General features: G+C 40.8%; 2 protein-coding genes across 2 annotated transcripts; one reads left to right on the top strand and one right to left on the bottom strand.

Annotated features, from left to right (window-relative positions):
• The first annotated feature begins 40 nt into the window (after window positions 1-40).
• On the top strand, window positions 41-2,292 carry vcpkmt (valosin containing protein lysine (K) methyltransferase). Its single transcript, XM_026353907.1, has 5 exons — window positions 41-300; window positions 397-510; window positions 639-711; window positions 810-929; window positions 1,009-2,292. Exons 1-5 carry the CDS (start codon window positions 44-46, stop codon window positions 1,111-1,113), a joined length of 669 nt encoding a protein of 222 aa, XP_026209692.1. The 5' UTR covers window positions 41-43; the 3' UTR covers window positions 1,114-2,292.
• A 6,110-nt stretch (window positions 2,293-8,402) lies between these two features.
• Window positions 8,403-11,030, bottom strand: arf6b (ADP-ribosylation factor 6b). The gene is made up of 2 exons (XM_026356354.2): window positions 10,879-11,030; window positions 8,403-10,621 (listed from the first exon to the last, which is right to left on the bottom strand). Exon 2 carries the CDS (start codon window positions 9,954-9,956, stop codon window positions 9,429-9,431), a length of 528 nt encoding a protein of 175 aa, XP_026212139.1. The 5' UTR covers window positions 9,957-10,621; window positions 10,879-11,030; the 3' UTR covers window positions 8,403-9,428.
• Between the last annotated feature and the right edge of the window lie 659 nt (window positions 11,031-11,689).

The raw sequence follows: 11,689 nt of genomic DNA, 5'->3' as shown, positions 1-11,689 counted from the left end.
ATTCTGAAAAACAATAAGCGCTCTTCTTCCGGTCGGGGCCAAGATGGCGGCTGACGCAGATGAGAGTAAATATTTTGTGAGAGGAATTGAGAAAAACAGCGGCTGCGTCTTAAAAATGAATCAGTGCTATTTGGGAGACGTTGGTTGTGTGGTTTGGGATGCAGCTATCGTTCTTGCTAAATATTTAGAGACGAAAACGTTTTATGATCCGTCCACGGGAGTGAACATGTGGGCTGGCAGGAGAGTGTTGGAGTTAGGAGCTGGGACAGGAGTTGTTGGTCTGATGGCAGCAACACTGGGGTGAGATGAGTAGTTACTACATCCGTGTAGATAGTTAGCTATATTTATATAGTTTTTAATTAAGTAGTTTTCATTTTTGTGTAATATTTACCACAGAGCTGAAGTTACTGTGACAGACCTGGAGAATCTGCAGACCCTCCTTAAAGTGAACATCCAGGACAATCAGGCACTTATAAACAGTGGATCTATAACTGCCAAGGTACTGAAATGGTTTGTACCTAAATTACTTACTTTTTATATATTGTTGAATTGAGTTCAGTTGCATATTCCAGCTGCATGATCAGCATGTAGCAAAACATGTTGAAATGACACCTGATTGATTTCCCCTCTTCTTAAAGGGGCGAGGATGTGTCAGAGTTCTTGCCTCCTCCACATTTTGTTCTCATGGCAGACTGCATCTATTATGAGCAGGTATTTCACTGTATTTCTCTACTTACACTTCCAATCAGACATGCCTATTTGAGTGTTGATGTATTTCTCATTATGCGTCATCACATATTTCCACACAGTCAATTGTTCCACTTTTGGAAACCTTGAAGCTGCTCTCTGGGCCAGAGACCTGCATTATTTGCTGCTACGAGCAGCGCACTGAGGGCGTCAACCCTAAAGTAGAAAAGCAGTTTTTTGAGGTTAGATTCCAACCTTTTATCTAGTTGCACGACCTCTCAACCGTCACTTATTCGCTATGATCTGTCTGGTTTCTTTTAGTTGCTGCAGGAAAACTTCAACTGTGAGAAGATCCCTGAAGAAAAACAAGACCCAGAATTTAGAAGTCCAGACATCCACATCCTGCACATCCGAAGAAAACCCTGAGTTTGTGTAATCAAAAAATATTTTGAAGTCTGTAATTTTGTGTGTAGAAAAGTCAATCTTTCTTTACTTCAGCACTTTTATACATTGGAAAAATAAATAAATATATTTTGTAGTATATCAATAAGACTGAGAAAAGTGATGCTTAAAAAGTAAACTACCGGTACTCACTTTTTTGCTCATGTATTGAAAATGTTGAAAATGTGCAAAGCAGTCAAGCAAATGTGGAAATCCAGAGTTTACACCTCAGTTAACGTCAGAAACTACAAACATTGTACATTGCACATATTTTTTTAACACAACAATAAGTTTTGCAGTAGTATAACAGGATTTCTAGTAATTGTGAATGAGGTATGTAAATTCAGACATTGCACGTTTAGAGCACTAGAGGGCAACAGTTGCTTAAAATACAAAGAAGTGTTAAACTGTGTGTTAGTGTTAAATCTGTTTAGCACTACTACAATTATTTTATTAAACTGGAGCCAAACTAGTTATGTCAGAACTGCATTTTAAATTGTAGTGAACTACAAACCTTTCTGCACTTAAATTCTTTATGTAGTTTACTCTGTTTTTTACATAAAAACCAACATAATGTATGCCATCTTTTGCCCCCCACGGAAGGGGAATTCCACCCCAAGCCTCAGATTAGCAGGAAGATTACGGCTCTTTATCAAGCATAAACCACGAGGTACGCCCCATACTCCCACAGGCATGCAGGGGCCCCTCACAGCCTTTCATGCTGCTTACTGTTTACACAGTGGTGCTTGAGTGTAGTAAGCAGGGTGGCCTCCAGTGCTCAGACCAAATAAAAATGTTTATGCCAATAACACTGAAGGCTCCACTGAATACTTAAATAACTTTTAAAGAAGAATACAATGGGAAGCGAGTTTGATTATTATTAGTAAGATGCTCATGCTGTTAGTTCTCTATAGGGACTCAGGAGAAGCTAGCTGGCTTCCCTGAAATCTGCTGATGTTGCACAGCAGAAACATCTGTGATAGCATTCTGCCTCAGACCCATACATTTTCCTAAATTTAATAGGATCAAGTATCTTTTTATAATCCAAAGGTATTGCAGAAAGTTTGGATTTGTTTATAGAGTCGCATAATTCAAAATCACCAGTCAGATACACTGTAAGAGCTTTTGTCACATGTTAATTCTTTTAAAAATACATAAACATTAATTATCAACCAATGTAAAATGTTTCAATGTGTGTATAGTGGAAAAAGAAGTGTATTTAGATTGTATCATACTTCAACAATCTGACCCTGTAGACCTTGGGTGATGATAATACCTATCATAGGAGCAATAGAGTGGGATTAATCACCTTTTTTGTTATTCAATTGCTATAAATAACTACCTCGGCTCATTTAAGATAATAGCCTCTCGTGGCCTGCTTCGGCCCTCTCACTGCTGCCTGGGGCAGCTGGATAGTGAGATTCAGATTCAGCCTACTACTTAGATCTACTTTGACCAGAACATGTCCAGCTAATTTACTTCGCTGGTATTAAGCCTGTGACCCCCATTGTAGTGGGGACCCGCAGGGGTTATTGGGATGATTAGGAAGGAGCTCCACCGTTTTATGTCAACATTTTATCCCCCTGCCTCCCCATAGTTTTCCAGTCAAATCATTTTGAATATGTTTTGCTGTGTCTCTGTTCTCTTTTTCTTAAATGTTAACCACAAATTTAAAAAGTGCAGTCATAGCCTTTTTGTGGTTGGCTAATTAGGAGAATACGTGGAGTTTCACAGTAAATGAGGACAGCCCACAGTGGAGCGGTGGTGCCACTGTACTCTGTTATCATATACACATTACTGTTTATTCTGGTGACAGTAAACATTCATTACTAAACATGTGATACACATGCTGCATGCAAGAAGACAGAACGTGTTCTGCCAACAGATGGTGCTATTACTGGAAGTAACTCTTCACTGTCTGGAAAACCTGCAGTAGGAATAAAATAATTCAAACCTCATAACGAACCGAATAATAATTCAAGCTGCACTGCTGGAACACTGTGCATGATGTTACACTTGCCTTCTTTGCGTTTGATAATTAAATTTATGTGCAATTCAACCCCCCAGGCCAGTCTTCCCTTTTTACCTATAAAATATATTTAAAAACATCTGCACTCGCAAATCCCCCTGGTTCTTTTACAAGAACATAACACGAGGGAGCAGAGCAGGGCTCCTCCAAACCAGATGGATGGAGGAGAGGCTGACTCCAGCAGCCAGTGTGCCGTGCTCCACTCTGCTGCATCACAGCCAAGTGACACAGAGGATCCTTTGTGTCACCATCATCATGCTGCCTGGAGCCAAGAGACACTGTTCCAGAAAAGAAGACTCATTTTCTCACTAACTATTAGGGAGTGGCTCAAGAATAGACATCAAACTGGGCTGATTAAAAATAGAAGAATGGCTGCATGAATGTGTGACTCCTCTGATTCTGCTTCCAAACACACACACACACACACACACACACACAGACAGACAGGTCACCTTTCTTTCTTTCACATGACAAACCGGGCCTACTGAACTTTCAACTCCACAAAGAGACAATAGGCCAGATCTCCATTCTAAAACACACCACGTGTCTAGTCTTGCTTTTCAGCTCCACACTAATAATTTGTGTTGCTCTTGTTCGGTGGTTTTGAGAGCAAGAGGCGGTGTGTATATGGTGGCAGTGTAGCAAAGCCTGACAGGACAACTATTTTATAGAAACACAATGCCGACTCCACCCTCCACCCCAACCGCCGCCGCCACCTCCTGCAGGGAACTGGAGGAGGGCGGGATGTTGTTAAGACAGCTGTGCTGCAGTTGAGAGGGGACACAAACCTAGTACTGTGGGAATATTGCGCACACTTGCCCCCTTTTTCCATTCCAGTATTCCAGTTAATACAACCATGTCAGCACCGTCTGTAATTATCTGCAACAAATCAAAGCTTTTAAAAGAAAGTTATAAGAAAGTATTGCATGCATGGTGTGTCTGTCAGTGAGGGGTGAACTCCAACATCACAGTAAGAATGTGATATAATAGTCTATTGATCCCTTTTCCTGAAATACCACAGATTTTGTGAAGGCTTGACTCTCTGCGATTGTTGTCTCTGTGGTATATAGTGCTATGATGTATTTGTCATCATCAGGATGTGTGGCGGTCCAGCACTGAAGGGGAGAACTGAGGAGGGAAGGGGCATATGTGTATGTATGTAGTGTTTCCCTGAGTCATTACCTCCCAGCAGTCTGAATCTGGACTGTGTATGTGAGCAGCAGCGTCTATGATTTGCCATAGATCTGATATCTCCTCGCGGCCCCAAAACTGTTGTCTAATCCAAACTAGCTGTCACTCAAAACACTGACTCTTCTGTAATTACAGTGATCTTGTCAGACACACAGATGTAGTCAGTCATGGAGTGTGACAGTGTGGTGGAAAGCTGCTGGAGGAAGCCTTTGAGCTTGCTTTGTGCGGATCTTCATCATTCTGTCAGTGAGTGAGTGGAAGCTGTGAGTAAATCCATGTGGCTGGTGAATACTGCTCCTGTCTACACTGCTGTACAGCTTGATATAAAAATCACCCGTAGGTGTTGAAGAGGTTATGTAAAACCAAATTACAGATGCCACATGTCATAGGTCAGTGCTGTGTATTATAAGAATAAGCGTTTGGCATTCAATGATTTCATTTAGCTTCAGAAACAGATTCACGATTGTTTTTCCTTCGTGCCAAGATAGCACATGCTGCAGTGCCATCCATAATGCCTGCCCCTCTGTCTCTAAACCGTAGCACTGCTTAAAGCTAAAGGAAAGATGCTTAACACTCAGCTAGGAACCTTTTTACTCCTTGTGCGTTGCAGCTGGAAAAACGCAGCATATGATTCCAGGGACAAACTGGTTCACACTCTCACACAGCTGCGTTAGACATCTGCAATCCTCAAGTCCAAATGTGGACAAATTTCAGGTTTTTTTCGCATAATGGAAATTAAATAGAGGCTCTGATGCTTGAAAATGTAATGGGACTTAGATTAAAGTGGAAAAACAAACATGATTATAGGCCAGTGAAACTGTAGCAACAAAACATAATTAGTGGCTTAAATTATGTAGTTAATGCTTGTATGAGCACTGTAAGAATCCTTTAGAAATGGGTAATGCTATATGAAAGTATAACACTTATAATAACAATTTTCTGGTTCCTGAATTTGTAATTTCACCACTACAACTAACCTTCAGTTGCAGATATGACTGGAATGTGTTTTGGACCAATGCCCAGAGTGCACCTAGGACTTCACAGCCTGACATTTTCAACCTTGTTTAGCTGCTTTACACCACAGCATGACCTCTATTAAAACCACAACACTTTATTAGACCGTTTGTTGTTTATTGTCAAACAATCTCAAGTCATACATACAGTATAGACAGGAAAGAGCACATGTCTGTAAAGACAAGCAGGGGTGTGCATTTTTCTATGGCGCTGAAGACCGTTAACCTTGGCAGGAAACCTGAAACAACTTTCTGCCACTTCCGGACCTGTTTCAAACTGAGCTCAGTGTGAATTCATTATTAACAGCTCACTCAAGGAGAGATATTGTAAGCAAAGATGCAGTTTTACTATCTTTGAGGAGAAGCAGTCACTGAAACAAGCTGAACTGCGGCTTGAACTAGGGGTTTCCTGTTACCATTTGCCAGATGAATAAACTGCTTTAATAACGGTGTTCACCGAGGTTCACAGCTAAGTCTGTGTCGGCATGCATCGCAAATCCTACAGTGATTATTCAGCTGGGTGTGCCTGTCGAACTCGAGGCCGACATTAAGCTGACAATGACTATATTCACAACCCACAGCCAGATATTTATGTTATCTTACAGCTACCTGCGCAAATGTGACTTTGTAGCTCAAGTTAAGAGGAAGTTAAAACAAGTGAGATACCACACCTCTGTGAACCACAAACACAATTCTGGTTTGAGGGCCCGTCAGGAGTGCAGCTGTGTTATCACTCACAGCTGTTACTTCTGAGCTGTTTCCGAGCAAAATCTAGTTGACTAATAAAGGGCAAGCTGCCATTCTGGCAATGGGAAAACAAGTGTACCTTCCAATATTGCAGAGCTTTGGTCACAGGGGAGTGGGGTCTCTTTCGATTTCTTCCCACTCTTCCTCTTTCCATGCAGAATAGGGAAACCGAATGGAAAGTTGCAGCACGGTCAGCCACCTAACTGATACCAAAAACACCAGGCACACTTGCAGAGATCCCATCAGGCCGTCGTCATAGGAACTATCCCAACAAACACGCATTCTGGCCGCCTAAGACGAATCTGTCATACACATTCTTGTGCAAACCACTGAAAGTATTTAAGCAGTTTGCCTTCAAATTTGGAGAATTATGAAACGACTGGAGTCTGTGAAACAAGTGCTCAATGTCCCATCCGCTTCACTGGTGAGATGCTTTACGTAGCTATTACTAAACTTTTCTTTGCTCCCTAAAAACCTATTGCTAACTTTTCCTCACAGTGAGTGTAAGGAATTTCAGCTGGGCACAGATAGAGCTGACATAAGGGCCAGGAGGTCTCATCTTTAAAGAGGAGAGGTCATAAAAACTTGCTTACAGTCTCTGTCCTCGCCCCAAGGGCCTCAGTGTTTCACCAATAAAGCTGTGAGGATCACATGGTTGTAATGAAGTGGTGAGAACTGAAGTGGCCATTACAGCCCAATTAAACTGCCATCAGTGTCTAATGGAGGCCCCTCGACTGCTGCTTGAAGCAAGAAATTGCAAATAGCCTCAAAGGATCGGATATGCGTATGATCAGCAGTGTTAGAGCTGATCATTTCAATGAATACCTCTGTTTTTAATGGAACATTTAAAATCACAGCTGCATGAGATGTGTGGGTTTGTGCGAAACATGTTCTGTAGCAGTCATGTAGGAGTCATATCTGTCTGTGTCACCTGACCTGTCTGACGGAAACCTCTGTGGTGCTAAAGCAAACATCCTGAGGCCTCTGTAGCTACAATTTGCTAAGTACCAGATTTTCCACACAGCAAATGCCACCATCATTCAAAAGCAAAACATTTGAGGATGCAGACATGTGTATGTGAGAAAACAGAGTTTGGTTGTAAGGGATTGCTACAAACAATCTGCTTCTACTCTGCTTGGGAGACAAAGAAAGTGCACCCCATTCTTAAAGGCCAAAAAAAAAAAAAGAAAAAAAAAAGAAGCAAACTCTGCAAGTTATTTATGTGGATGTGTAAAACAGAAAAAAACTCAGCACCCTCCAGTATGCTGAGCAAAAGAATCCTTGGAAATCTGTGGAGTAATACTAACTAATCTTTTGTAGCCCTATACACAGTAGTCAGACCATTTGTCGCCATCAATCCTGTCTTTGTCAGGAGTGAAAACACTCGTTAATCAGCTTTTATGGAAACTGAAACATTCTTCCCCTGTGACTCAGTGTACTGTCTCTGAGACATGTAGTAGCAGTGAATAGACATATTCAAATACTAAAATACTTAATATATAAACCTTGAACTTGTTTTTTGCAGTGAACTGTGATGCAGTTACTGCATTTAGGACCAAACTAGAAATATATGACTAGCAGCAATAGTACAGAGAGGTAGACAGGAGAAATTAAAGATGAATAATCAGTCTCACTTTTGGGAGATTTACACAAAGACTATTAATATAAGAACTATGCTTTGTACACATTTATTAGGAGCATTATTATGTGGGCAGGTTGCTTTTATTTTCACAGTCGTGAATGGCTCGTTTTTTAGAGCAGAGGTTTATTACACACAGAAGGATTTTTTTAAATTGATGCATTTTCTGCACACCAGCAGCCCATTAGTCAACTTGAACAGACTCTAGTTTCTTCAAATAAAAGCTAACGAGACTTGCTTTTTAATTCCAGTCCCGACCAAAAGAAAGCTAAGCCAACTGCTCACAACTGCCACGCAACATTCAAAGAGAATTCACAATTCAGCTGTATGTCGCCACTGCCCCTTGAACTTTTATGCAAACGATCATGTGGCTCTTGTTGTTCCTAAAAGACCAGAAGTTGGACTTCCTGTTTTGTACATTTTCCCATTTACTGGCAGAGGAACTGAGGCTAGCAACTTAGTCTGACTGTGGACATAAATCCTTTTATAAGGATTCTGGCCAATGGGACTAAAACCTATGAACTATGTGCATTCTTAAGTCTATCCTATGGTTAAAAAATCTAAGCTAAATAAATACTACTTTTTACAGTCAATGATTTCATGACTTACAGGCCTAAGCACAAACTTACTTTAATCCTTAAAAAAAGAGACATACCAAGATTTAAAATCACTTTTTTAATAAGACATTACAATGACATTGTTCTGTACATGGTTCCCCCAGTCAAAATAGGAGTAAGAGCTGCACCACAAGATGTCTTTCAACACTTCATCAGTAAACAGCTCCCTCTGACTGCCCAACAGATGGACTCTGATGTAGGGTTACTGTTCTTTCGTACTCATGCTACAGATATAGGCTATCATATAATGTCCCAATACTGAGACTAATCAACTGTGGTATCAGATTGAGAGAACTCAGAGCTGAATGACATTCCTTTGGAAAGACTGAGTTGACAGACTACGTTACCCGAAATTAAAAATGCATCCCGACAAGCATCTGTAGGCCTATTTTGTTGAATATTCAGCACATTTAAGAATCAAGACATGACACAAAAGGTCAATTGCTTATCTATATAGCCCACATAAGGGTATTGGGAGAGTCACTTTTTCTCTGGTGTCAAGACTGTTGACAATGAAATGTAAGTAATGGTGATTTTTTTTTTTTTTCGTTTTCTTTTTTCTTGCAGCAGTCAATATCTTTGAGAAGAAACACTTTTCATCACAGTACTGTGTTAAAAGGTCCAAGTCCTTCCAAGTAGGCTACATGACATTAAAACTGTCCCCTTAGAGAAAAAAAGATCCAAGTTCAATGCAACTGAGACAGATAAACATTGAAACAAGCTTCAGTCCAAAAATGAAGATAAAAACCTCAGCTTCATTAGAAAAAAATTATATAAAACAGGAAAAATAACAGGCAAAGGCGGTGATCTCTGTGGCTTTAACATTAGGACTAATTCAATATTCATCAAGCCCCAAAGTAAAGCATGTGACACGGGCCTGCTACAGAGTACAAGCAAACTGTAAGCCAGCAAACCCAGTTAAAGATAAATTAGTCATGGGGTAAACGTAGTATTAAAAATAAATGGGAGATAATCAACTTTTTCTTAACCATATTCATTTTGAGAAATTATTTGTTACTTGCAACTTTATTATAGTTTGACCTAGAACAGTCAGCAATCAATCATTAAGATTTGTAATTTGAGGTTAGCCATGTCAAGCCTTCATACAGTCCATCACCTGTGGTCGCACAAGAGGGCTGAACATACCAATTCCTATCTCTGATGCGGGTCAATCCGAGCTTCTCTTGGATTTCATGTGGCTTCATGGCATCCGGAAGGTCTTGCTTATTGGCGAATATTAAGATGATGGCATCCCTCATCTCTCGGTCATTAATGATGCGGTGAAGTTCCTGCCTTGCCTCGTCGATGCGATCCCTGTCCGCGCAATCCACCACGAAAATTAACCCTTGGGTGCCTGTGTAATAGTGTCGCCACAGAGGACGAATCTTATCCTGGCCTCCGACATCCCACACGTTGAACTTCACATTTTTGTAGGTGACAGTTTCCACATTGAAACCGACTGTGGGGATTGTGGTGACAGACTGTCCGAGTTTCAGTTTGTAAAGGATTGTTGTCTTCCCTGCAGCATCAAGTCCAAGCATCAGTATCCTCATCTCCTTGTTGCCAAATATTTTTGATAGCATTTTCCCCATTTTGAACTCTTGTGCATAAATACTTTGCTCCTAGCGAGAAATTGCCCGACACAGTGGCGATGATTATTCACTTTGACTACAAATTCTGTTTTCTTATGGGCTTACCTGTGAAAACATGACTCAACAAGGAGCATATATTAAAGAAAAAGTCAAAACTGCCCCCTCATGTTTAAAATGCAAAAAATAAAAAACAACAGCACTTAGTGGCTTTTTACTTCAGAGTCTTTGCGTCAGGATCCTGTCATATACAGGGACATTTATGTTCAGAGTATCACAACGTTTTCTGGGCCTATGCACAACATGGCACGGTTAAACTTGGCAGCAGTTGTTGCAGGACGTGCATTGTGTTGCCCAAGTCAGCAAAGAGCTGTGGGACAGAACGGGCTGTAGAAAATGCACAGAGCAGACACGTTGTATTTATAAGGAGCCGAAAAAGCCGCGGCACTTCTAAGTTCCTGCTGGTGTTTGTGTCTGGCAGCCCTCCTCGCCGGGTGCGCCCTTGTTCTCTTCGCCGCTACCAGGGCAGAAAGGCGGCTTTCTGCGGCTATTCCATCAAGTGTTCCGCCGGGTAACTTCACAGTCCTGGAACGGACCACTTCGAAATAACAATCCTTTGTGATGCAGCAACACATGCATCCACTCACGAAACTCCACTTCTTGTCCCCCTGAAACGAGATTTCGGAGGAGGGTCAGACATGCCAAGTTAGCAAGCTACCGCTCACGGCTGCTAACGACAGCTAGTAAGCTAGCATTAGCTCGTTTGTTGCATAGTAAGCTAACTGTTAGCCTTAAGCTAACTGGCTAACGGCAATTAGCTTGTGCAAACTAATCATACGTGAATGTAAACCGCGTGAAAAAATGACAAATTGTTTGTGTCAAATCTCGCGGAGATGAATAGTCATATTAAATATAAGCAATTTACCTCCTATCTCCCCCTCCTGTCTCGATAAATACACCCAGTTCTCGCCTTTCTCCTTTAAGTCGAGCTGATCGCAATGCTGCTACACCGGAAAGGTGTGGAGCTGCATTAACCGCCACTTCCTCCCGTCGACTTGATTCAACTTCTGCTGTCGAGTGCGGCTCTTACTGTCTGGAGCATGAACGACTCAGGTTCAACAGTTAACCCCCACACCCCCGAACTGTCACCACACACCGTGTAGCATATTTCTGCACCATGGAGCCAGTTTTAGTTTATCATTACACATTATAGCTGTTAAAACATATCATTACGTTTTATTATATATATATATATATGTATATAACGCACCGACGACACAAGCAGGCCACGTTTTCTTTTAGATCTATTAGACACGACATGAGAACTTTTTGATTTACATATTGATATGAATAAATAAAATAGATAATGTGTATAATACAGTCTATCTCATAGTCTCATCTGTCTAGTACTCAGAAGGTTAATAACACCCCCTTGTGGTGTTTGTTGTGCATCGGCTGTTTTGTTGAACGGCATTAAAATACTACACAAACTCAGAATAAGTACTAAAACTACAAAAGTACAAGTATTCCACTAAGAAAACAATGTATTTTAGACATTTTGATGATTTTGATGCTGTTGATAATATGATTTGTTAATGGCAAAGACATTTTCTAGTAGCCTATTTAAGAAATCTATGTTACAATAGAGAAACAAAAACAGCATCTGGTAGACGTGCAGACAGAAGATTAATTAATTCATCATTTAATATCATTATATGTTTTTATTAAGAATCTTC

Source organism: Anabas testudineus, chromosome 12 (genome assembly GCF_900324465.2).
Source record: "Anabas testudineus chromosome 12, fAnaTes1.2, whole genome shotgun sequence".
Taxonomy (NCBI): domain Eukaryota; kingdom Metazoa; phylum Chordata; class Actinopteri; order Anabantiformes; family Anabantidae; genus Anabas; species Anabas testudineus.
This window is presented reverse-complemented; position numbering and strand designations above follow the sequence as displayed.